This window comes from Phytophthora parasitica (assembly GCF_000247585.1).
Source record: "Phytophthora parasitica INRA-310 unplaced genomic scaffold supercont2.41, whole genome shotgun sequence".
Classification (NCBI taxonomy): domain Eukaryota; phylum Oomycota; class Peronosporomycetes; order Peronosporales; family Peronosporaceae; genus Phytophthora; species Phytophthora nicotianae.
The window spans coordinates 181559-205427 of NW_008649027.1; the positions used below are offsets into that span (position 1 = coordinate 181559).

The 23869-nt window shown below is 52.1% G+C and overlaps 8 protein-coding genes across 11 annotated transcripts; 4 read left to right on the plus strand and 4 right to left on the minus strand.

The window, feature by feature from the left end:
• On the minus strand, positions 1-3213 carry PPTG_23531 (hypothetical protein). Its single transcript, XM_008911253.1, has one exon. The coding sequence runs from the start codon at positions 1485-1487 to the stop codon at positions 795-797; it is 693 nt and encodes a 230-aa protein (XP_008909501.1). The 5' UTR covers positions 1488-3213; the 3' UTR covers positions 1-794.
• Positions 3214-3837: 624 nt separating this feature from the next.
• Positions 3838-10263, plus strand: PPTG_14740 (hypothetical protein). The gene has a single exon (XM_008911254.1). It carries the CDS (start codon positions 4038-4040, stop codon positions 10158-10160), a length of 6123 nt encoding a protein of 2040 aa, XP_008909502.1. The 5' UTR covers positions 3838-4037; the 3' UTR covers positions 10161-10263.
• Positions 10062-15446, minus strand: PPTG_14741 (hypothetical protein). Of its 4 annotated transcripts, XM_008911255.1 has the most exons (9): positions 14467-15446; positions 14297-14398; positions 14125-14223; positions 13960-14064; positions 13778-13876; positions 13598-13696; positions 13428-13511; positions 11776-13367; positions 10062-11705 (listed from the first exon to the last, which is right to left on the minus strand). In XM_008911255.1, the coding sequence occupies exons 1-9, from the start codon at positions 15109-15111 to the stop codon at positions 10334-10336; spliced, it is 4197 nt and encodes a 1398-aa protein (XP_008909503.1). In that variant the 5' UTR covers positions 15112-15446; the 3' UTR covers positions 10062-10333. The 4 variants fall into 4 exon arrangements, with proteins under 4 accessions (XP_008909503.1, XP_008909506.1, XP_008909504.1 ...); XM_008911258.1 differs by having other exon boundaries at positions 14125-14398; XM_008911256.1 differs by having other exon boundaries at positions 14297-15446.
• A 680-nt stretch (positions 15447-16126) lies between these two features.
• On the plus strand, positions 16127-17371 carry PPTG_14742 (hypothetical protein; the record flags this gene model as incomplete). The annotated part of the gene is made up of 1 exon (XM_008911259.1): positions 16127-17371. The coding sequence occupies one exon, from the start codon at positions 16127-16129 to the stop codon at positions 17369-17371; it is 1245 nt and encodes a 414-aa protein (XP_008909507.1).
• A 257-nt stretch (positions 17372-17628) lies between these two features.
• PPTG_14743 (hypothetical protein) lies at positions 17629-19167 on the plus strand (the record flags this gene model as incomplete). The annotated part of the gene is made up of 1 exon (XM_008911260.1): positions 17629-19167. The coding sequence occupies one exon, from the start codon at positions 17629-17631 to the stop codon at positions 19165-19167; it is 1539 nt and encodes a 512-aa protein (XP_008909508.1).
• Positions 19168-19228: 61 nt separating this feature from the next.
• PPTG_14744 (hypothetical protein) lies at positions 19229-20548 on the minus strand. The gene is made up of 2 exons (XM_008911261.1): positions 20110-20548; positions 19229-20038 (listed from the first exon to the last, which is right to left on the minus strand). The coding sequence occupies exons 1-2, from the start codon at positions 20434-20436 to the stop codon at positions 19307-19309; spliced, it is 1059 nt and encodes a 352-aa protein (XP_008909509.1). The 5' UTR covers positions 20437-20548; the 3' UTR covers positions 19229-19306.
• A 21-nt stretch (positions 20549-20569) lies between these two features.
• Positions 20570-22799, plus strand: PPTG_14745 (hypothetical protein). Its single transcript, XM_008911262.1, has 8 exons — positions 20570-20643; positions 20705-20766; positions 20835-21104; positions 21176-21284; positions 21355-21602; positions 21666-21732; positions 21806-22468; positions 22538-22799. The coding sequence occupies exons 1-8, from the start codon at positions 20623-20625 to the stop codon at positions 22553-22555; spliced, it is 1458 nt and encodes a 485-aa protein (XP_008909510.1). The 5' UTR covers positions 20570-20622; the 3' UTR covers positions 22556-22799.
• PPTG_14746 (hypothetical protein) lies at positions 22629-23719 on the minus strand. The gene has a single exon (XM_008911263.1). The coding sequence runs from the start codon at positions 23671-23673 to the stop codon at positions 22825-22827; it is 849 nt and encodes a 282-aa protein (XP_008909511.1). The 5' UTR covers positions 23674-23719; the 3' UTR covers positions 22629-22824.
• Positions 23720-23869: the final 150 nt, after the last annotated feature.

Consider the following 23869-nt stretch of genomic DNA (forward strand, 5'->3'; position numbering starts at 1 on the left):
TGCGTTTCTTCGCTAACTCTTTGTTCATGGACATGCCTGATGCCAAGCCAATTCGCAAGATTCGTTCGCTGACAGTGTCTACGCCGTACTACAACGAAATTGTCATGTACTCGATCAAGGATTTGACTGCTCAAAACGACGACAGTATCAAGCTGCTGTACTACCTGAAGACCATCTACCCTTTCGAGTGGGAGAACTTGCTTGAACGTCTTCAGGCTAAGGACATGGAGGAGGCTCTGAAAAAATACCCGGAGGAAGTCCAGATGTGGGCTAGTTACCGTGGTCAGACGCTTGCTCGTACTGTGCGTGGTATGATGTACAACGAGGATGCTATCCGCTTCCTGCACTGGCTCGAAATCTGTGAGAACGAGGTCATGCACCAGTTTGGCTGCCCTTGCAACAAGTGTAAGCGTCTGGATGAAATGGTCGCTCTCAAGTTCAACTACGTTTGCACGTGCCAGATTTATGGTAAGCAGAAGGATGAGCAGCGGCAACAGGCTGCCGACCTGGAATATCTGCTCCGCAAGCACCCAAGTCTTCGTGTGGCTTATGTGGACGGTCCGAAAAAGATGAAGGAGGGACCGCCCAAGTTCTTCTCTGTCCTGGTTCGTGCTGACGGCGAGAACATTGCTGAGGTGTACCGTGTGGAGCTGCCGGGCAACCCGATCATTGGTGAAGGTAAGCCCGAGAACCAAAACCACGCCATCATCTTCTCGCGTGGTGAGCTGCTGCAGTGTATTGATATGAACCAGGATGGTTACCTCGAAGAGGCCCTGAAGATGCCGAACCTTCTGTCAACGAAGGACACTGAGACTGCCAAGGTCCCTCTTACGATTATTGGTTTCCGTGAGCACGTGTTCACGGGTGGTGTGTCGAATCTTGCTAGTTTCATGTCGATCCAGGAACTGTCGTTCGTATCGCTGGGTCAGCGTATGCTGGCTATCAATCACGTGCGCCAGCACTACGGTCACCCCGATATCTTTGACAAGCTGTTTGCCATGGGCTGTGGTGGTACTGCCAAGGCTTCCAAGGGTGTGAATCTTTCGGAAGATATTTTCGCTGGTTTCAACAGTACGCTTCGTGGTGGCCGCGTCTCCCACGAGGAGTTCATCCAAGTGGGCAAGGGTCGTGATGTCGGTATGCAACAGTTGGCTCTGTTCGAGGCTAAGCTGTCTTCTGGTGCCGGCGAGTGTGTGATTTCTCGTGATGCGATGCGCATGGCTTCTCGTCTCGACTTCTTCCGTCTGCATTCGTGGTTCTACGGTAACTTGGGTTGGTACTTCACACAGACGATGACGGTTGTTGGTGTGTACTTTTTCATCTACGGCAAGGTGTACATGGCTTTGAGTGGCATGGACAGCTTCTTCCTCGAGAAGGGTGGTCTTGGTATTGGTGGCACATTGAACACATCGTGGGCGTTCCAGTTCGGCTTCTTGCTTGTGGTGCCGGTTGTTGCCGTGGTGGGTGTGGAACAGGGCTTCCGTCATGGTGTTACTTATCTGCTGTGGAACATTTTGACCCTTGGTCCGCTGTTCTTCACGTTCCAGATGGGCACCCGTATGCACTACTTCGACCGCACGTTGATCCACGGTGGTGCCAAGTATCGCGCTACGGGTCGTGGCTTCACTATCAAGCACGAGAAGTTCGCCGAGCTTTATCGTTTCTACGCGTTCAGTCACTTCTACCGTGCTGTGGAGCTTATCTTCCTGCTGATCTTATTCCGTGCGTACGGCACGTTCTCGTGGTGCAACTGCTCGTGGACGCAGGATGCTCTATTCTACAACTACTACAAGCCTTCGGACAATGACTGGAACACTCGATGCTACGCTAACTACTACCAGACGTGTGTTGAGCCGACCAACCAAAACTATGGTGTTATGTCGTACTCGCTGTGGATCATTGCAGCGACGTGGCTGTGGGCTCCGTTCTTCTTCAATCCAAGTGGCTTTGATTGGGACAAGCTGATCGAGGACTACAACGACTGGCAGAACTGGCTCAAGACTACCAATGACTCGGCTGCTAGCTGGTCGGGTTGGTGGTCTAATGAAGTAGAGTACCTGGAGCACTCGACGAAGGGCGCGCGTATTGTGTCGATGATCCGTAAGATGCGCTTTTTCTTCGTCGCTTACGGCTTGTACCTGCAGCTAGCGTACAAGACGTACTACGAGGACCAGGATCTGAAGATCGTGAAGGGATCCATTATCTCGTACGCACTGTCCGGTGCCATGTTTATCTTGGTGCTGCTACTGCTGTGTTGCGGCTACATCGCCAGTCGTGTCAAGAAGAAATTGACCTTCAAGCAGAAGAAGCTGCGTAAGATGAAGTTCGTGCTCTCTTGCTGTGGTCTGCTAGTGGCATGCGCGAGTCTGTTGGTCATCTCGCTCATCAACTTGCTAGAGATCATCATCATCATCTTGATCGCCGCGTACTGGTTCCTCCAGCTGTGCGTCTACCGTAACCAGACAAGCCACGTGGTGGTGCGCGCGATGGCGCGGTCGTACGACCGGTGGGTTGGCTGGATCATTTTGGGTCCGGTGCTCTTCATTGCCATGTTCCTGCCGTTCCTTTCGTCCTTCCAGCAGCGTGTCATGTTCAACAACGCGTTCACATCCGGACTCGAGGTGTCGAAGCTCTTTGCGAACGAGGCGGCGTCGTCTACGAGCAAGATCGTCAAGGTGAAGCGTGTGGCCAAGAAGAAGAAGCGAAGTGACTAGACGTAGCAAATCGTAAAGGCCGGCGTGGCATCCCAGTTGGATCGTGTTGGAATGGGGTCAAGGGTCTTCACAGACTTTTGGACCATTCCGTCACGCTCATGGTGCGCGCACGCCATCGATGGCTGGCGGTGCGGTGGCCTCTGCTTTTTCATTCCATGATGCTTTTTGTACGCATGCCATATCCAGTATCTCATAGCAAAACAATACACGCCAGCGATGGCACTGAACATGCATTATTGTCTCTTTGATGAAACGTGCAATTCGAGGACAGGCAAGATCGTCAGAGCGCAAATGAGCTCCTAGATCGCCACGTCCGTCCTCGCGATCAACGAGCTTCCGACGTCATACATTTAACGGAGCGGAGCATACATCGGTGACTGCAGCGCAGCAGCGGCGACCTTGCGGCAAGCTCCATTTACAGCGGCAGGCACGTCGGAAGGACGGTCGTCATTTCGGGGCTGACGACGGAGTTGAGCGCTGTTGGGTTGTATTACTCAGCACAAAAATTGTAAAATGGTCCGATTACGGCACGGCTTGTCTCACATTGCGCCCTTTTATTGGATCTTTTCAAATTTCATACGAAGATCAAGTGCAATATTTGGCTACACTTTTTTGGTCTGACTGACCAATTTTGGATTGAAATGGATCCTGTGAAAATTCGCGAGTGTCGTCCATCAAAATGATCAATATGCCGTCAGCGCTGATGGCTCCTCAACGTCGTTGTTTGGGGCCCCTACACAACGCACCTTATGATTCAAGAGGGTCCATGATCGTATGGTCGAGATAACCTTGCTCTGCCGTTTCTCAGTTCCAGCATACACTTGGGGCGGGGCTACCCTGCCAACATTAATATCTCGACAGCAGTGATTCTCCAAACCAGGTTGGAATCATTGATAAATAGTCAAGTTTTGTTTTTCTACTACACTTGTGTTCTCGGTCGTCTCGCTGTAACTGATGACGCCTTCACACCGAGTCGCCTTTCACTGCTTTAGAAGCCCATGATTCCTACAAAGCACCGAGCCGAGTGGAGCGGCATCCTACTCACCACATGGGCCGCTGGCGTACAGCTTTTCTCGGCGCAGCAGGGACCATGTGCACCTTTGGAATCGCATTTTGCCGATCGCCAGTTCGATTCGCAGCGTTTTCGTCCCAACTAGGTAGGGGTAGGTATGATCGAGCTGGCTCCCTCTCTGAGGAGTTTCCTTGGCCCCCCGCGGAAAAGGCGACGCCGGCAATATCCAGCATTTCTCTGCCATCATTTCCAAAGGCGATCGCTGCCGGGCTGTGCTTGTTGATACGAAAGACGAGCACAGTAGACTCGCGATGAATCGCCGTGGTCATGGGAACGGCAACGGCAGCGAGCGCGAGGGCAGCTCGGTGGGCCTCATGACGGAGGCGCTCGAGATGCAGCGCCAGATGTGCGACGAAGCCATGAGTCTCGTGAACGCAGGCGTGGCCATGCAGAACGCGTCGCCCCCTAACGTGGCCGAGGCCGAACGCAAACTCACGCGCGCCGTGGACATCATGGAGCAGGCGCTGAGTATCCGCTACCGCTCGGCGGACGAGAAGGACGCGGCGGATCGCCTCAATAACAAGATGATGCGTTACGTCAAGATGATCAAGAGTCAACGCGCCAAGAGCGTGGTCGGCGGTGGACCAAAGGGACGCAACCTCATCAAGCACAACATCCTCGAGATGGAGCGACTCCCCGAGGTCTACACGCCTGTTCTCCAGCTGCTTAACAACTCGAACCAATTAGGCGACATTTGCGAGTCGCTTAAGCGCACTTTCGGCTTCCAGGAGAGCAGCGTACTCAACCAAAAGGAACACTTATTGCTGTTGCTCACCAACTTTAAGGAGCAGAGTGGCCAGGACGACGGCAAAAAGAAGAAGAAGAAAAAGCAGGACGACACGGAGACTATTGACGACTATCTTCGCCAGCGCGACCCGCAGCTCGAGATGGATCTGGCCAATAAGGGCGTCACGCGTCTCCATGGACGTGTATTTGCCAACTACAAGAAGTGGTGCAAGTACGTCTCTCAGAAGCCCAAGTTCTCGAGCGATCCGCTTGTGGACATTGCGCTTTTCTTCCTCATTTGGGGCGAGGCCGCCAACTTCCGACAAATGCCAGAGTGTTTGTGCTTCTTGCTGCACTCGATGCTGCCTAAAGTCAACAGTGGTGGCAACGAAGAGCCCGGTACGTTCCTGGCCAACACGATCCGCCCCATGTACGCAGAGTTGCGTCGCGACAGTGACAAGAAGACGAGCAAGGGCGCTCGTGCTCCTCACCGTGAAATTCGTAACTACGACGACTTTAACGAGTTCTTTTGGACCAAAAAGTGTCTGAAATATGACCACACGAACATTGGCGAGGCCTTCGCCAACTACGACAAGAAGGGGCGACCCAAGATCGTCAAGAAGACCTTCAGCGAGACACGAAGCTGGACGCGTGCAATCATCTCGTTCCGTCGCATTTTCTTGATGAATTGTGCACTGTTTTTGGCAACATTAGGTTTCTCGATCGATATGGTGCTCTTGTGTCCTGACTCGGCAATTATGTACGGCGAGGACGTACAACCGTCCTCTGAAACGGGTGTGCTAGAGATTCTGGGGAAAAAATACGCGGCATCGACGGATTCTTCGTCAGTGGAGAACACGGACGACTCGCTCTCGGACGATATCAACACGGACAGTGGAGCGGGCTCGCAATGTCTGTACGCCAAGCTGGCTACGTGTCTTGGCGTCGAGTACTTTACGTCGGCTTCGGAGACTTTTGGCACTTTACCTCAGGATTTCAAGGAACTGATCGAGATTGTGCCCTTCACGGACTGTGTGGAGAAGACTGTGGGCCGCTGCAAATGCTACCACGACTTGATCGATGACTGCTTTAGTGACTCTGGTGAGGCTGATGAAGTGTCCACTGAAGGTTCTGTGGCGTCCATTTCGTACGACCAGAGCATGTGTGCTCCTTCGTGGTTGGAACAGGTTAATAGCATTCTGGATGACGAAGGCGATGGACTTCTCAACTGTGGCAAATGCCAGATTGACATCACTAGTCTCGCGAAGAAACCGACTCGCATTATGGATATGGTGCAGGGTATGATCGACTTTGGTCGTGATGATAAGGGACCAATGGCTCTCCTTGGTGGAGCAGCGATGATCGGACTGGTATGCGTGTGCGAGCTGCAGAACCGTTTCTTCTCTGGTATTGGTATGGGCTTTGTGGGTCGTTCGATGCCTGTTCCGATGAAGACGTACTGCCGCTACACGTGCTTCTGGATCGTGCTGTACCTTGTTAAGCTTACTTTCGATTACCAGTTTGTCGTCAAGACACTGGTAGAAACGACACTGTTTGTTTACTCGGCCAAATCGACGGATTACCTCAAGTACTCGCACTTCATGCTCCAGATCACGTACCACAACATCGTGTACATTCTGTTCCTGTGGGTTCCAGCGTGGATGGTGTTCTTGTACGACGCGCAGATCTTCTACTCGGTGTTGTCCGTCATCTACGGTTCCTTTGCTGGTTTCAACCTTCGTATCGGTGAGCTCCGCTCGTTCCGTATTCTTCGTCTGACGTTCAAGTCCATCCCTGGTGTGTTTAACCGCAAACTGGTGCCGAATATTGTCGAGGAGAAAGCGAAAAAGAAAAAGAAGAAAAACAAAAAGAACAAGAACGACAAGGACGAGATGGCCATGCCGTTGCGTCGTTTCGAGCGTATTTCGATGTCTCAGGGCGCCAAGCCGTTGACGGTGAAGACGCAGAAGTACTCGAGTCTGCTGGAGCAGCGTGATGATGATGATGTGTACAGCGAGATGAAGACGCCGAACGGCACCGACGAAGACATGTCGTCGCAGTCGAGCCGCTCCTCGAACATTGGCTCCATCACGGGTGTGTCGGGAGCGGAGTTTGAGCGCACGATTCCGTTTGCCATGGCTTGGAACCGCTGCTTGACCAGTCTGCGTGAGGCCGATGTCATCAGTGACCGCGAGCTGAACGTTCTGAGCTACTTGATCGACTCCAAGGACACTGTGGGCCGTAAGCTGTACCCGCCGGCCTTCCTGACGGCTGGTAAGCTTGACGAGTCGATCGATATTGTTCTTGAGTGCTCTGCGTTGTATGAGAAGCTGAAAACGGACAAGAAAAAGAAGGACAAGGTGCTTCAGAAGATCGAAACGACTATGCGCGAGCGTCTGACGAAGGATGATCTGCGTGTAGAGTCGATTCTGGGTTCATACAAGTTCTCTTCTCAGGTCCTGCGTATCCTGCTCGGCGAGGAACACAAGGAGCTGGACGACTGCTACAACTTCATCGAGGAGATGGCGTCGCACCAGCAGATCCTCAAGGGCTTGAAACTGGACAACTTGTACCTGTGCCGTGCTGCGGCTGCGGAACTCATGAAGTCCATTCTAGAGGTGCCCAAGAAGTCGACTGAGACTAGCATCAAGTTCCAGCGTGCACTGTACAAGGTCATTGACTCGGTGGAGTCCGTGATTAACTGCCTTAAGATGGTGCTGGCGAAACAGGAGAACTTGGTCCAGATGCTGAATGACACACCGCTGAAGCCAAACTCGTTCTTCTTCCCTGGCGACTCGCAGCACTACGCCAGTCTCCAGCTGCAGAAAATTGTGAACGACGAGGCCGCTCTTGACATTGTGTCGCGTGCGTACCAGCTCCTGACTGTGGATAACTTCGATGCCGAACCCCGCTCGGAAGAGGGACGTCGTCGCCTGCGTTTCTTTGCTAACTCGCTCTTCATGGACATGCCTGAGGCGAAGCCTATTCGTAAGATTCGTTCGCTGACTGTGTCGACACCGTACTACAACGAAATTGTCATGTACTCGATCAAGGATCTGACGGCGCAGAATGATGACTGCATCAAGCTGCTGTACTACCTGCAGACCATCTATCCGTTCGAGTGGGAGAATCTCCTGGAGCGTATCCAGGCCAAGGACATGAACGAAGCGCTGAAGAAGAACCCAGAGGAGGTACAATTGTGGGCTAGTTACCGCGGCCAGACGCTTGCTCGTACTGTGCGTGGTATGATGTACAACGCGGAAGCTATTCGCTTCTTGCACTGGCTGGAGATTGGTGAAAATGAGCCGATGCACCAAGTGACGTGCTCGTGTAACAAGTGCTGTAAGCTGAACGAGATGGTTGCTCTCAAGTTTAACTACGTGTGCACGTGCCAGATCTACGGTAAGCAGAAGGACGAGCAGAAGCAGCAAGCTCAGGACATCGACTTCCTGTTGCGCAAGCATCCGAACCTTCGTGTTGCCTATGTGGATGGGCCGAAGAAGGTGAAGGATGGCCCGCCGAAGTTCTTCTCGGTATTGATCCGCTCCCAAGACGAAAAAATTGTCGAAATTTACCGTGTCGAGCTGCCGGGCAACCCGATTGTGGGTGAAGGTAAGCCCGAGAACCAAAACCACGCCATCATCTTCTCGCGCGGTGAATTGCTGCAGTGTATCGATATGAACCAGGATGGTTACCTCGAAGAGGCCCTGAAGATGCCGAACCTTCTGTCGACCATGGACCGCGGCACAGAGAAGCGCCCGCTGACGATTATTGGTTTCCGTGAGCACGTGTTCACGGGTGGTGTGTCGAATCTTGCTAGTTTCATGTCGATCCAGGAACTGTCGTTCGTATCGCTGGGTCAGCGTATGCTCGCTCTCTTCCACGTGCGTCAGCACTACGGTCACCCCGATATCTTTGACAAGCTATTTGCTATGAGTTGCGGTGGTACTGCCAAGGCTTCCAAGGGTGTGAATCTTTCGGAAGATATTTTTGCTGGTTTCAACAGTACGCTTCGTGGTGGCCGCGTCTCCCACGAGGAGTTCATTCAAGTGGGCAAGGGTCGTGATGTCGGTATGCAACAGTTGGCTCTGTTCGAGGCTAAGCTGTCTTCTGGTGCTGGTGAAGCTGTGATCTCTCGTGATGCAATGCGCATGGCTTCTCGTCTCGACTTCTTCCGTCTGCATTCGTGGTTCTACGGCAACTTGGGTTGGTACTTCACACAGTCAATGACTGTTGTTGGTGTGTACTTTTTCATCTACGGCAAGGTGTACATGGCTTTGAGTGGCATGGACAGCTACTTCCTCGAGAAGGGTGGTCTTGGTATCGCTGGCACATTGAACACATCGTGGGCATTCCAGTTCGGTTTCCTTTTGGTTGTCCCTGTTATCGCCGTGGTGGGTGTGGAGCAGGGTTTCCGCCATGGTTTTACCTACCTACTCTGGAACGTCATGACTCTTGGTCCAATTTTCTTCACGTTCCAGATGGGCACGCGTATGCACTACTTCGACCGCACATTGATCCACGGTGGTGCCAAGTATCGCGCTACGGGTCGTGGCTTCACGATCAAGCACGAGAAGTTCGCCGAGCTTTATCGTTTCTACGCGTTCAGTCACTTCTACCGTGGTGTTGAGTTGCTCTTCCTGTTGCTGATGTTCTACGCCTACGGCACGTTCTCGTGGTGCAACTGCTCATGGCGATTGGATGCGGACTTCTACAACAACGTTGAGCCCACTGACCTCGAGTGGCGAACGCGTTGTTACGATGACCACTACCAGTCGTGTGTGCTGCCAACGAACCAGAACTACGGTATTATGTCGTACTCGCTGTGGATCATTGCAGCGACGTGGATGTGGGCTCCGTTCTTCTTCAACCCGAGCGGTCTGGACTGGGACAAGATCATCGAGGACTACAACGACTGGCAGAACTGGCTGAAGACGACGAACGACTCGGCCGACAGTTGGTTTGGCTGGTGGTCCAATGAGCAGGAATACCTTGAGCACACAACTCGCGGTGCCCGCTTCATTACTGGTGTCCGCAAGCTCCGATTCCTGCTGGTTGCTATCGGCATGTACCTGAACATGATGTACAACGCGTACTTCGAGCGACCGAACAGGATCATCACGTCGGACGACGACATGCTGACCTACGCTTTGTCCGGTCTGGTTATCGTGATCTTCCTGCTGCTGATCTGCTGTGGTTACATTGCCAGTCGTGTGACCAAGAAGATGTCGATGAAGCAGCGCAAGCTGCGCAAGATCAAATTCTTGCTTTCGTGCTGCTGCTTCCTCATCTCGATGTTGAGTCTCACGGTGCTGTCGGTCGGCAATCTGTTCGCCATCTTCATTCTGCTGTTCGTGGCGGTGTACTGGTTCATGCAGATGTGCATCTTGCGGCTGCAGTACCACCACATTGTGGTTCGTGCTCTTGCTCGTGCCTATGACCGCGCCGTTGGTTGGATTGTGTTCGGGCCGATTATGATTGTGTCGATGTTCCTGCCCTTCATCTCGTCCTTCCAGCAGCGTGTCATGTTCAACAATGCCTTCACCTCTGGTCTCGAGGTATCGAAGCTTTTCGCACACGACGTGGCTCCGGCGCAGGTCGTCAAGGTCAAGCGCGTTTCGAAGAAGAAGAAAAACCGCGATGATTAAGCTGAACCATTTGCTAGGTGCTCGGCTAGTCTAGCTATTTTGTATCTTCATAGAACATAACCACACTGTTCTCTGTTTTTTTTCAAACGTTCTTTCTTCAAGCCTTCGGCTGATATTGATGAGCTTCTGCAAAAGATAGATAAGAAGGAGATATTGTAGCTTGGTACTGGTTACTAGCCCTGCAGTCGCGTGAGGTCTGGAGTTGAGACTACGTGACGCATCCCCACGAGCTCGGTAGCTGTACGAGTGCTCATTGCACCATGAGGACTCACAGTATTCCGTTGAGCGAAAGGAGCAAAGCTGCCTGATGCACTCATTGCAGGTGCACGGGCTTTGTTTACACGAGGTGGTGAGCCGATCTTGAGTTTCCCGAGGATCTCGGAGAATTTCTGTGTATCTGGCTGGAAGCGCTTCAAGTCCAGGTTCCTCCGATCGCCCGAAGACTTTACTTTTCGAGAACTTGACGTTGATCCATTTTCACTGCACTTCAGCTCAAATGAAGATCGCGATCGCACCGAGGGCATCGTCAGTTCATGCGATGGAGACGACGTGCCACTGCTTTGGTCATCTTCGTCTCTAAACTCGGCCGATTCACTTTCAATCGATGACATTGTGTTGCTTCGACGACGTCCGCTTTCTTCTTCGTCCGACACACGCAAGCTTCGAGTACTTGAGTCACTCTTTGGCGCACTTCCCACATGGCTGGTCACGCCTACTGGGCCGCCGCCACCTGAACCAGCCGTGATTTCTCTCATACGCATCACGTCAAACTCCTCGGCGTCGACTTCGTTATCAATCTCAATAGCCATCGCACTCTCGGTGTTTCCTCTTGCCATCTGCGTGGCCAGACTCTGGATAGCATCTTCGATCGCATGCATCCACTGCTCCTGACGGCCCCAAGTATCAGTGAGCACAATAAAGTTCTTGTAGCCCTTCGATGAGAACTGTAGGCCGTGCGCACCGCTACCTGGACCCTCAGTCACACCGAAACTGTACCATTTGCGGACCGACGTAGGAATGACCCACTTCATACGATTCATCCAGTTTGCACTTTGAAGCGTGTCACAGTACCAGAGCTTATCGCACACTTGACAAAGTCCGAAGAATGTGATGGTGAACGTGAGCGCGTGGAATGGCATGGGCACTGGGAACTGAATGAAAGAGCTCACTCGAGTGGGCTCTGGAATAGGAATATGGTCGTGGATCTTGTCCTTTTTGTACATGAAGCCCGTGATGAACTCGTCCGTGTACGTGACCTTGCAGTAATGACTCGCAGCGCCGGAGAAAATAGTCTCCAAGTAGCCTGTGTATTCGTCTACCTCAGCATTCGTGAGCGTTGCCGCCACATATTCGACTGCGCTTTGTTTCAGCTTCAAACACCCGTGACACAGCGGCGCATTACGCTGACCAAGAGGCAACATCTCAACACGGTTCTGCTCCGCCAGGACTTGCTCAAATTTCACCCATTTTTCGTGCTGCGACGTATACTGCCGCACGACATCTTGACAGGTAATTGCAATCGACCCACTCCTGCAATTCGGGGTGCTACATAACACGAAAAACGATTTGTTAGTGTAAGAACTAGTTCGTCGCACAAACAGATGCTGACACGTACTTGGTAAGAGTGAAAATACTGTTTGCAATCGTCGTCATGTGGCCCTTGTACTGGACATGCTCATCGTATGCGCGGATGACAAAGTCCAGAATATTCGCCCCTTCAATGAAGAGACTATTCAGCAGCGGGGACGACGGCAATCGCTTCTGATCTGGGTCCATCAAAACAAATCGGATGACGTCCGTAAGTTCGTGATGGAGCATACTATTGCTAGGATGCGAGCCATAGCACGCTAGCAAACAGGGCATCAAGCCAAAGTTCGCCAATAGGTAATCCACATCGCCACTTTGCAAGAACACACACCGCTTCAAAAATGTGATGATGTGCAGAAGAGCGGACCCTTTAGTGTTCACGGCCTTGATACTCCCAGGATTGTATGAAGTGGACATCACACGAAGCGCGTTGACATCCGACGTAACCACCGCCCGACACAGCTTCACAAATTTCTCCACTCGCGGAATCAAAGCCGTTAAAACAGATACATGTACCGTCTTCAATAGTCCGTCGATGCTGGTAACATCACGTTTCTTTTTGTGGTATCCCAGCGTGCTCATCAACATCATGACGATAGAAAGAGCACCGCCTTCACGAACGACAAGGGACTTGGATCCTTGAGAGCAATGACGACAGACCTCCGCGAATCCCAAATCGAGCAACGTTCCGAACGAGACATCTGTGGTGTTCAGTAGAAAGATCAACAGCGACTTGAACAGCTCGTTGTGGTGCAGCGGGAAGTGCTGGTCTGTGATCAAAGGCAATGAGTGGTCTGTGTTCTCCACGAATGTAGCCACGTTGTTCATGATGTACACCGAAGGCGGATAGATGATGTAGTTGATCAGTGAGCAAATGTTCTCGATGGAGTCTCGCTGAAACGATGTCCCAACACCCCAGCCAAGAGTTCGCTGCCATGAGTACAGGCGAGCAAACAAACAGTCGAATATGCCACTCTTCTGCACGTTGAGTTGGCCAGCTTCCGACATGTCCGAGTACAACAGCCACACCACAGTGTCGCGAATTGAATCAAGCCCAATATGAACGACTAGCCAAGGCACGATAAACTGCCCTTCATCAGCCAGGAATCGCCACATAAGCTCTCCAAGATTTTGGTTCACAATCAAGTGATTGACAACCTTGCAGAAGAGCACCAACAGCACGTCATCCAACGGATCCGCAGTACACACGAAGTTGAATAGCACTTTCAGGTACCCGGACGAAATCTTGACATCATACGCATCGCCAGTATTTAATGTCCACCCAGCGCCACCTGGCTTGTAGCCCTTCTGGAAAATCTTTGGCGAGTACCACAGTGCGACCTCACTGCAGAAATGCTGGACCGTGTATTTGCCGTAGTTGGGATCATCCGCAGGGTCCGAGTCGGGAGAGGTGACAGGAACCGTGAGCAAGCGAAACACTTCATAAATAATCCGAGGCTGCTCCAGCCAAATGCTCGACTTGTGCTCACGTATCATCTCTCGGTACAAGACGTCAACCGACATTTGACTGCTTTTTGCAATCTTCAACAAATCCCGTAGCGTTGAGTTTGACTTGGCAACTGTTTCCTCAATTTTGCGACGATGATTCTTGACGGATTCCTAATGAACAAAGCAATGGTAAGAATAAGCTGTATCAATGCGAAGCACACTGCCACGTACACTCTCCGCTTGCTCACGTAAATAATCTTCAATATCGGTATATCCAGCTATACGTGCCAGATGTTCAGCGGTGTGACCATCGCGCTACACATTTTCAAAGTATCGTTAATTATTGTTGCTTGTAAAATAGTCAATATCGGCGCAGTAAGCACGAGTATCCACCCACTTACATCCTTTGCAATCAGACTAGCTCCAGCCTCGACAAGAACCTTTACACAGCCAAGATTTCCCGCACGTGCAGCTTCCATTAATGCAGTTGTTGAGTTCGGCTACATAATAACAAAATAGAAGCGAGACATCGCTCGTTAGAAGCTGCGAGATACTGAGAAACAAAAAAATGTTAAACTTACACTTTGTGTTTCAAGCTCCGCACCCCCATGCAATAAAATCGAGCAGCACTCTTCCAGCCCACCACGAGCAGCAATATGAAGTGCTGTAGTACCCCGGCTCTACAAAGTGTCATTAGTTTTCACAATAAAATCACTCGTCAGTAAGCAACCATTCGCTTGCAACATTGCTCCCGTTCACGTACTCGATTTCTGGACAAGTTTATTCTTGCCCCCTTCTTGACCAGCAGTCTCACACAGTTCGCACGGCCATCACGCGCAGCGACCATCAGCGCCGTCATACCGTGCACCTAACAAGAGCTAACCGTCAATTCTGACTCAATTGCAATCGTACAAGGAAAAAAACGTACATCTTCCAAGTCGAGACTAGCGCCAAACATCAACAACGCTCTCGCTGCTTCCACATTACCGACAGAACAGGCCATCATAAGCGACGATACACCTGTCGGCTGTCATTTGTGCATAACGAAGCCACAGCATCAGCGCAATTACTCTACAAAGCGCACACAAACAAGAAACCACCTTTTGTTCGTCCATGGAGACGCCCAGACTGTGCAAAATCTCGATGCAGTCCACATGTCCGTTCTCCGCAGCGTCACACAGCGCCACCGCCTTGGGAATATTCTGCAATCAAGAAGTATTATAATAAATACACCTTGTGTGCAGCTATTACCAACACTTTTGCCACTTACATCCACCACATTTCCAGTCGTGTCGATCTCCAGCAAATGTCTTAGAAGCTCCACATCGCCAGCTCGAGCTGCAGTCTGCACTCCAAAGTACACGTCGTCCGGCACCACGTGCTTGCATGCCTGTTCTCTCCAGAGCAGCTCAATTGAAATTCGCTGTGGCTTATCTGATAGTAGTCGGTCTGCATGATATTTGGACAGCAATACGATTGGGATGGACACGCGCTGGCGTCCAGACGAGTGGAAGCCGTCAAATAGCGACTGGATCGCGTGTTTATTGTCCGTCCGCTCGATGAAGACGATACCTGTGACTCCAACAGCCAGTAGACGCCTTACAATGTCCGGGAAATGGACGCGGCCGCCGCGTTCGACTATTGCGATGTTTCCCAGCAGTTCCGCTTTGTTCCTGAGCTCTCCGTCGGCCTTGGGCGGGTTTGTAAACACGACGTTGCCCGTTAATACGCGCGGCACACGATCGTAGCGGTAGCTGGAGGGCTCTGCGAAATGATAGCTACTGGTCGTCAAGGATACGCTGTGCAGGTGCGCGTCGATGTCCCCGGCAGGCTGCGACTTGGGGCTGCGTTGCCAACTCACGAAAGGCACGCCGTCGCCGCGCGCGCCATTCGCAGTAGACTGCTCGTTGCCCATTCGACGGGCGGCCCTAGCTGAGTGAAAGCGGAATTCGGGAGCCCAAATGCAAGAGTGATGGTCCTCGTATCTTCTTGTTGAAGGAAACGAGGGGCGCGCTGGCAAGTGTCACTACGCTGGATGCGAGGACGAGGCGGGCAGTGACGCGTTGGGGCGTTGGACGTGCGTGGAGGAGGGTTTCCTTTGGCAAGCTTGGCCGTTGCGAGTTCCTTTTTTTTAGGCTTGAGCTTGAAGATTCTCCTTCGCTCAATAAAAGTTTTGGCCAGGCAGTTGAAGTGACTGAGATTTTGTATGATGGGATTAGGAAAAAAGGATGACCAGCCGTTTGCAACACGGGAAAATCTGAGTTTTGATTTGGCAGCCAACATTAACAGGGACAATTTGTCCCGGACAAACACCGGCATGGCAAACTGCCATCGGCAATGCAGGACAGCCGACCACAATGCATATTCGTAAAATCTCGCTCGCTTCGTTTTGCGCTGTTTATCATCTTCAGTGATGTCCGAAAAAAAGTCGACTCATGCGAGGGGATGAAATGTTGAATTATTAACACCGATTGCGCTCGGGCGAGTTCAACGTTAATTTATTGTCCATGTTCTTGTTGTAAGCGACTGGAAGGCGGTTGATATGTTTTCTTGTAAGTAGTATCTGCTGTGGTTGGGGTGTCCAGAGTTGTGGCTTAACTTAAAGGGTTAAATCGCGCTGGAGTCGCTGCCACATGCCTAATTGAAACACTCAGAGCCCAAGAGAATGCTACGTTTCGATGCGTTCCAGCACGTTACAAGTGAATGCGACCACCGTATAATAGAGGTTGTCAATTGCTTTCATACGCACAACTGTTTGGCGAAAAATGTTAGCCACAGTAGCAGCAAAAAGCTGTTTTGCTCGCTTTGGGCCAGTCTTGTACCATGAATCACGACCTAGAAGTCGTTAAAATGGATACAACAGCTCAAATATTTATTTTTTTTTTCGATTTCATCATCTCACAAAAAGATTTTCTGAGAAGAAGAGAAAAATGGCTAGCGCGATGCAGGTGCAGCAGCAGCTCACGCGGACTTGGTCCACGCTGCGTTACCGCATGGAATATGGTGGCTACCTGTCCAACCACCTGCTGCACGGTGTTGTGGCACTCTTCGACCTCGGTGCGAGCGAAGAAAAGATTGAGGAGTTCGCCGAATGCTACTCGACCAAGTTGGAGAAAGCGGAGCCCAGCCACGATGACGTAATGCAGCCCGACGTCCGCGCGAAGTTCCTGAAGGAGTCGAAGCTAGCGTTCGAAAGCGCGAAAGGCCTACTCGGCAAGCGCCAGAATTTTGATGGCCTGCTAGCTCTGTATGCCGCTGAAGTGCAGGAGTTGGGGATCGACAAAGCAGTGAAGAAACACTTGCCCGTTCTTGTCGGCGGACTAGCTGGCGCGTTACTCCACGCTATCATCCAGCTCGGTTACGCCTACCACATTGGCGGCGAACGTCTTGTGGCTGAAGGACTGACGTACATGCATTACGCTTACCTTTCGTTCGACGAGCCACAACAAGTTAACGCCGAGGAATTGCAAGAGAAGAAAACATTTTCACGTGATGAAGCGATGCAACTGGTGCGAATGTTAAATGGCAATGATTTTCTGCTGAATGAGATGAGTTGCAAGCTGCAGGCGAAGCCGCTGGTTGATCTCGAGATTGGCGGTATTCAGAAGCGGTTGAGCACCATGTCGGGTGACCCAGAACGAGGCAGCAGTGAGGCATTCAACTTGATCTGGGACGCTATCAATGCATACAATCTGTCAAAAATGAATGGCGTGTTCGCACTGGACGTGGCATTCTGGCTTTATATGATGATCGAGCACAACGATTTCGTCATCCTACACGCAGTGACGTCGGCGTGGGCTCTACAACAGGTTGAACATCTGCTTGAACCGAAGGATCATGAGCGCGCGTGGAAGGTGTGGCTGCATGTATCGTTATCGGCCTTCGTTACCAACAAGATCAAAGATGTCTTGACATCCGACGTGTGCGACCAGCAACTCGAGGATCTGCCGGCGTTGGACCCATGGAGGCAAATTGTCGCTAAGACTTTGGGCTTAGCAGACGAAGGGCTGCTGGAACGCGACCTGGCGCACGCATACAAACTTGTTCAAGTGGCCCACAGCCACGCACAAACCAACGAGATGTCGTTCCTATCCGGTGAGGAGCGCGACTTCATTGCTCGCAAAAGTGCGCTCAAGGTGATATCCTGCGAATTTGGTCCACTGTTACTGAACTGACCAAGCCAAAGCGTGATCTTCAGGCCCCTGTATTATTTACTCGCATGCAAGTTGTGCATCTAGGTACAACCTGAAACTTTCAGGTGCATCAATTGCTTCTCGAAAAATCTAGCGTTACAGAACCAAGTTGAAGTGCGATGTTGCATGAACACACGTAACATTCACGCGACATTCCATTTTCGCTGATACAAAACGTCAGTCAGATTCAAAGCAGCTGCAGCTGGGCAATAAGCTACGTGGCTAGACATCAAGCAACAATGGTCGCTACAGCGTCTTTAAGGCGGATGGGACTGCTCGCCACAGCCGCCGTCGTAGCGGCAACACAGTCCTCCTCCGCAGCTTCCGCCAATAGCACACCGAATCCGTTATTCCCGAAGGACATGGTGGATTATCTACAATGCCAAGTATGCCAGACGCCGGAACTCACGGGCAGTGTACAGGACTCAGCTTGCGACTACGAGACAGTGGATAAGGCCGTGAACGAACACTTCCATCCGCTACTGCACGAGCTGTCGCGTCTCACGTTTTTCCGCTACTTCAAAGTGGATCTGGGCAAGGAATGTCCCTTCCAGGCGTGGCGGGACGACGGCATGTGCGCTAGTATCGACTGCGCGGTCTGCGAGTGCCCGTCACACGAGATCCCACCACCATGGAGTCTGTTGGACCAACAAGAGCGACTCAGTGAAAGCCAGGAGCAAGTTGGAAAACCCTGCGATGAACAGACTGGAGAAAGCACGCTGTCCAAGGTCGATCGCAAGAATGCAGCGGCAGGAGAGACTTTTAAAGAGTGGGAAGAGGTCTCCAGTGCCAATGTCTGGGCGACTCAAGGCGAAGCGGAGGAGATGATGACTTACATTAATTTACTGGAGAACCCAGAGAGATATACAGGGTACAGCGGCATCCAGGCCGAGCGCATCTGGCAGGCCATCTATAAGGAGAACTGCTTCACGCCTTCGGAAGAGAGTGTTCTGGACAACCTGTGCCTTGAAGAGCGTGTGTACTACCGCCTCATCAGTGGGCTACAGGCGTCTATCAACACACACATCGCGCTGACGTACAAATTCGGCGACAAATGGGGCGTTAACCCGTCGCTATTCGTCAGCCGCGTTGGCAAGCACCGTGAACGGCTGCAGAATCTCTATTTTGCCTACCTGTTCGTCATGCGTGCGATCAGCAAGTACCGACATGAACTGCTGGCTTACGATTATAACACGGGAAACGCTGCTGATGACCTTCGTGTGAGGGAAATTCTGCGCCAGCTCTTGCTAGAAGGATCGGATGATGCTCGAGCGTCGGGAGTGTCCTGTCCGGCGTATGCTGAGTGCTCGTCTGTGCTGTCTGGCTTCGACGAGAGCGCTCTATTTCGTGTTCAAGCTGACGGACTTACTCTCGATCAGCTAGCACAAGCTCAGCAAGAGAAGGAGCAGCTAGAAGTGCAATTCCGTGAGAAGTTCCAGAATGTTAGTCGCATCATGGACTGCGTCACGTGCGAGAAGTGTCGACTCTGGGGCAAGCTGCAAACTATGGGATTGGGAACAGCCATCAAGATCCTGCTCACAGAGGACGTGTCGACAATTCCGAAGCTACATCGCAATGAGCTCATCGCGCTCATTAACGTAGCTAACAATCTCTCTCGCAGTGTGGACGGCGTCAAAATGATGCGGGAGCTCGAGTTCATCGAGGCTGTAAAGCAATTCGGCTTCATCTGCGGTGGCGCTGTTCTGCTCGTGTTGGTTCTCATTGCCATTTTCCGCAAGCGAAAGAATAGAAAGCGTGTGCACAAAAAGCAAGAGTAAATATCCCTTGCAGTTTGCAAAGGGCATATACTACTACAGTAGTATCAGATTCACAATACAGTTGATGTTGCTTTTCAAATTGCCGGATGATAAAGCACGTTGAAACATATATTTTATAAAGCCTTAAACTACGAGCCAGTTAAGCCACTTCTTGCTGGCACGCAGCATCTTGGACCCCCTTGTCCTCCGTGTCTCCTGGTTGTTGCCGGCATTGCATATAATACGGCAATACCAGATGCTTGACGAAGTTCTTTACTTCACATGTGCGGATATCTTCATCCAGCACATCCTTGTCATATCCAATCTGCCATGCGAGGTCTTCACGCGTCGGATCCGCCGCCAATTCCTCCATCAAGTCAACGAAGCGGTCGGCATCCTCCAAATCCGTGAAGAAGCCCAACTGAGTGTTCATCTCACGACGGCAGTGCAGTAACCGCGCCATCTCGTGCAGGTCGTACTCTGGATGATATTGCAGTCCCCAGAACTCGCCCTTGAGGTATCGGAGACAAACACTCTGCACCGTAGTGAACGAGTTTGACGCGAGCTGCAGACCTCCAGGCTGGATGACTCGGACTTCGTCTTTATGGCTGCTAAAGGCGTCAAACACTGACGGCTTGCCCGCGTACATCGGGTGTGCACGCCCTGCAGCATTAAGGCGGATCTTGCGTGCCACACCCAGCTCTTTGCCCCATTTGTTCTTTTGCACGACACCACCAGCAGTGGCCACAGCTAGCTGCAGTCCAAAGCAGCTACCGAACTGTGGCACGCCGTGAGCGAAGCTCTGACGGGCGAGGTTCATCATCTGCACCACCGACGGATCGTCACGCTCGTGTACCGCCAGAGAAGACCCGGACCAGCCCACGCCATGATACTATGCGTCAAATGCAGCAACAAGGTCAATTAACATTGTAGACTTCAAAAATAACAAGAAATTTGCCTCACCTTGGACAGATCTGGTGTCAGGAAGCCCGGATCGGCGGGGTAGATGAGATCGTACGCTGCAGAGCGTCCGACGCTACGTTCCGTAGCCTTGACAAGCATGTTGGCGTACAATTGACCGGCGGTGGTGGCGCCACCAGCCTCGAGGACGTCTCGGCCCGTCTTGACATAGCCGTCGATCACCAGGTATCGAATCTTGTCATGATCATCAAGAGTCGCAGTCGCACTCGTGTGCAGGAGCTTGGGCTTGAGCCTGGAAGGTTGCTGCAGCGAGCGAGCGGCCACGCACCAGAGCATCTTGTTGGTGAGTGGAGATCGCAAGAGAACCATGAGACGCCACTCGACCTTGGTGACAAATGGCGACGCGCCATCGAGACCTTGACCTGATGGGGATGCGAAGGGATGCGGTTGAATTATCAGCGAATCAGAAGCGTTGGGTGGCACTAGACAACGGATCTAGATGACGTTGCAGATCACTTTGACATTCGCCAACAGCTCCTCATTCTGGATTCCTAAATGTTTCGCTCCGCCACCCAGGTAGATTGGCGACTTTGAATCTGGGAGATTCCTGTCAGTGTTCTCACTGTTATTGCTACAGCTTGCAACATCCTCTCGCCAAGTTGCCAAGGTCTCTTCCCAGCGTGGCTTCGCTGCGTCCGCGTACGGTGAAAAGCAATTAACTTTAACTGCATTGGATAGTTGATAACATTACTGGTCGTTTGTGACAGATTGAAGGTGGACAACCCATACACGGGTGAAACCTTCTGCGAGGTTGCCTACGACTCCAAGGCTGAGGCGCACGCCAAGCTCGATGCAGCCGTGAAGGCGCAGCTGGACTGGAAGAATGTGCCGCTGAGCGAGCGCCAGGCACTGTGTACCAAGTGGATTGACGCGCTCAAGAGCAGCACCGAGTCCATCGCTTACGAAATCTCTGGCATGATGGGAAAGCCCGTGCAGCAGGCACGCAACGAGGTCAACGGAACCATCGACCGTGTCAAGTACGAGATGTGTAGTGCTGCTGTAAGCCTTGTTTTTAGGCTCTTCTAACCAAATTTGCTCTGCTTCGTAGGGCTCTTATCTACCTCTCGAACAAGGCGCTCCGAGCGGACTCGTTCCCGGAGGAGAACGGATTGTTCCGTCAGATCACGCACGACCCTGTTGGCGTCGTCTACGTCATTGTGAGTGGCTGTGCAGCTTTTGGCTATTGTTTTTCAGTAGTCGATCCTAACACTTTGCAACTGAAAACAGGCCCCGTGGAACTACCCGCTCATGACGGCTGTCAACTCAATCATCCCCGCTGTTCTAGCTGGCAATTCGGTGTTACTGAAGCACTCGCCTCGTACTCCTCTGTGTGGAGAGCACTACCAAAAGACATTTGAGCAAGCGGGTTTCCCGAAGAACGTGCTTCAGTCGTCGCTTGTTGAGCACGACACGGCTTCGGAGATCATCCAGCGCCCAGAGACCGCGTTCGTATCGTTTACGGGCTCTGTGCGAGGGTACGTTTGGCAAATATTTCAACAGTAGTTCTGCTCTCTAACAGCACGCACTCTCAATTACAGCGGCCGTCAAGTTCAGCAGGTAGCATCCCAGCGTTCGATCGACGTGACATTGGAGCTGGGCGGAAATGTAAGATGACAAACTCTTGGTCGCTGCTGATAACCATGCACTAATACCTAGCATCAAAATGTATTTGTTGTAGGACGCTGGATACGTGACTGCCGATGCAGACGCTGAAACTGCAGCAGAAGGTCTTGTGGATGGCGTTTGCTACAACGCCGGCCAGTCGTGCTGTGGCGTGGAGCGGATCTACGTCCACGAGTCCAAGTACGACCAATTCTTGGAGAAGGCGAAGAGTTTGTTCGAGGCGTACAATCTTGGTAACCCGACGGACGCGAAGACGTCGATGGGTCCGATGGCGCTTCCTACTGCACCGGAAATGCTCGATGTTCATGTGAAGGACGCAGTGGCAAAGGGTGCTCTCCAGTTGACGGGTAGCGGAATTGTTACTGATGCTGCTGGAAAGGGTCGCTTCTACTCTCCTACCCTTCTAGCGAACTGCAACGGCTCCATGGACATCATGACGGAGGAATCCTTCGGACCGATTGTCGGTGTTGAACGCGTTTCATCGGATGCTGAGGCCATCAAGAAAATCAACGACAGCAAGTACGGATTGACGGCGTCAGTGTTCACATCAGACCGCGAACACGCCATGGCTCTGGGCTCGCAGATCAGCGCTGGTACAGTGTACATGAACCGATGCGACGTGCTGGACCCCTACCTCCCCTGGACTGGCAACCGCGACTCTGGCAAGGGCATCAGCCTGTCCAAGCACGGATTCCGTGGCGTCACGAAACTCAAATCGGTAAGTGCATCGCAACTCCATACGTATTTGTACTCCAGCTAACAGTACCCTGTTTGGTTTGATTTGAAGTGGAACTTCCGTGTTTAAAGGGAATCCGCCTACCGAATGCTGCTTTTACATGGAGAAGGATACTGATAACACTGTTACCAACACGTAGCAACGTGATGAAACCAATCGACTTGCTGTTTGCTTGGATTCGGCTCAAACAGCAACAAGTCACATCGTTATTTTAGATTTCGTACTGAAGGACCGTGTCTCGTCGACTAATGTAACGCGGGCTACATGTTTTGTGTGTTAGAAAATGATTTCTCTACTGTCGTTCTCAAACCTACGTGGAATCCATTGGTTCCTTCCTCTTACACCTCGCTGGGGCCTCCGAAGGGGTCCACTCGTCCCTCGCTCGTCACGTAGGCAGACGTAATGCCGCCGTCAACAACGAAAGACGTGCCAGTGATGTACGACGCGTCGTCACTAGCCAGGAAGAGTGCAGCCTTGGCCATCTCAGCAGCCTCTCCAAAGCGACCCATAGGCACGTGCACTAGACGACGCTGCTTCTTCTCCTCCGTGTCCAAGAACTTCTGCAACAGTTCGGTATTGAGCGGACCGGGGCACAGAGCGTTGACGCGAATGTTTTCACGGGCGTGGATCGTGGCTAGCTCACGGGACATGGCGATGACGGCGCCCTTGCTGGACGTGTAGGCGAGCTGGGGCGTAGCGGCACCCAGGATGCCCACAAACGAAGCCGTGTTAATGATAGAGCCACCGCCGGCACGCCGCATGGCCGGGATACCGTACTTGCAACCGAGGAAGACGCCCTTAACGTTGATGTTCATGGTGAGGTCCCACACGTCCTCCTGCGTTGCGATAGCGTCGTCGTCGGCGCTGTGCATGATGCCGGCGTTGTTGAAGAGCACGTTGAGGGAGCCGAACTCCTTCTCGGCCACGTTCACCATGTTTTCCACGTCGCTGGCCTTGGACACATCAGCCTGGACAGCGAGAGCCACTGTGTCGCTCTTGCCAAGCTTCTTGAGCTCTTCTTGCACAAGCTGGACGGTCTCAGCCGCGGCGTCGGCGTTCACGTCGGCGCACACGACGCCCTTGGCACCCTGCTTAGCGAACAGGATTGCCGACTTGCGGCCGATACCGCCGGCAGCGCCCGTGACCACGGCCACTTGGCCTGCAAGTCGACTTCCGATAACACTCATGGTGGAGATGGAGGGGTTGCTGCAGGAGATACGGCGGGTTTGACGCACTTACGATAATGACTGCAACCCTCAAGGTATCTTGATTGGTATCAGTCTACAGTCACCGGAATATTTTGTGGTGCACATTTTTGATGAGGTGATGGGGCGACGCGTTCAACGTCACCCAGATCCGAATGCTCGATTGATGAGATCCAGT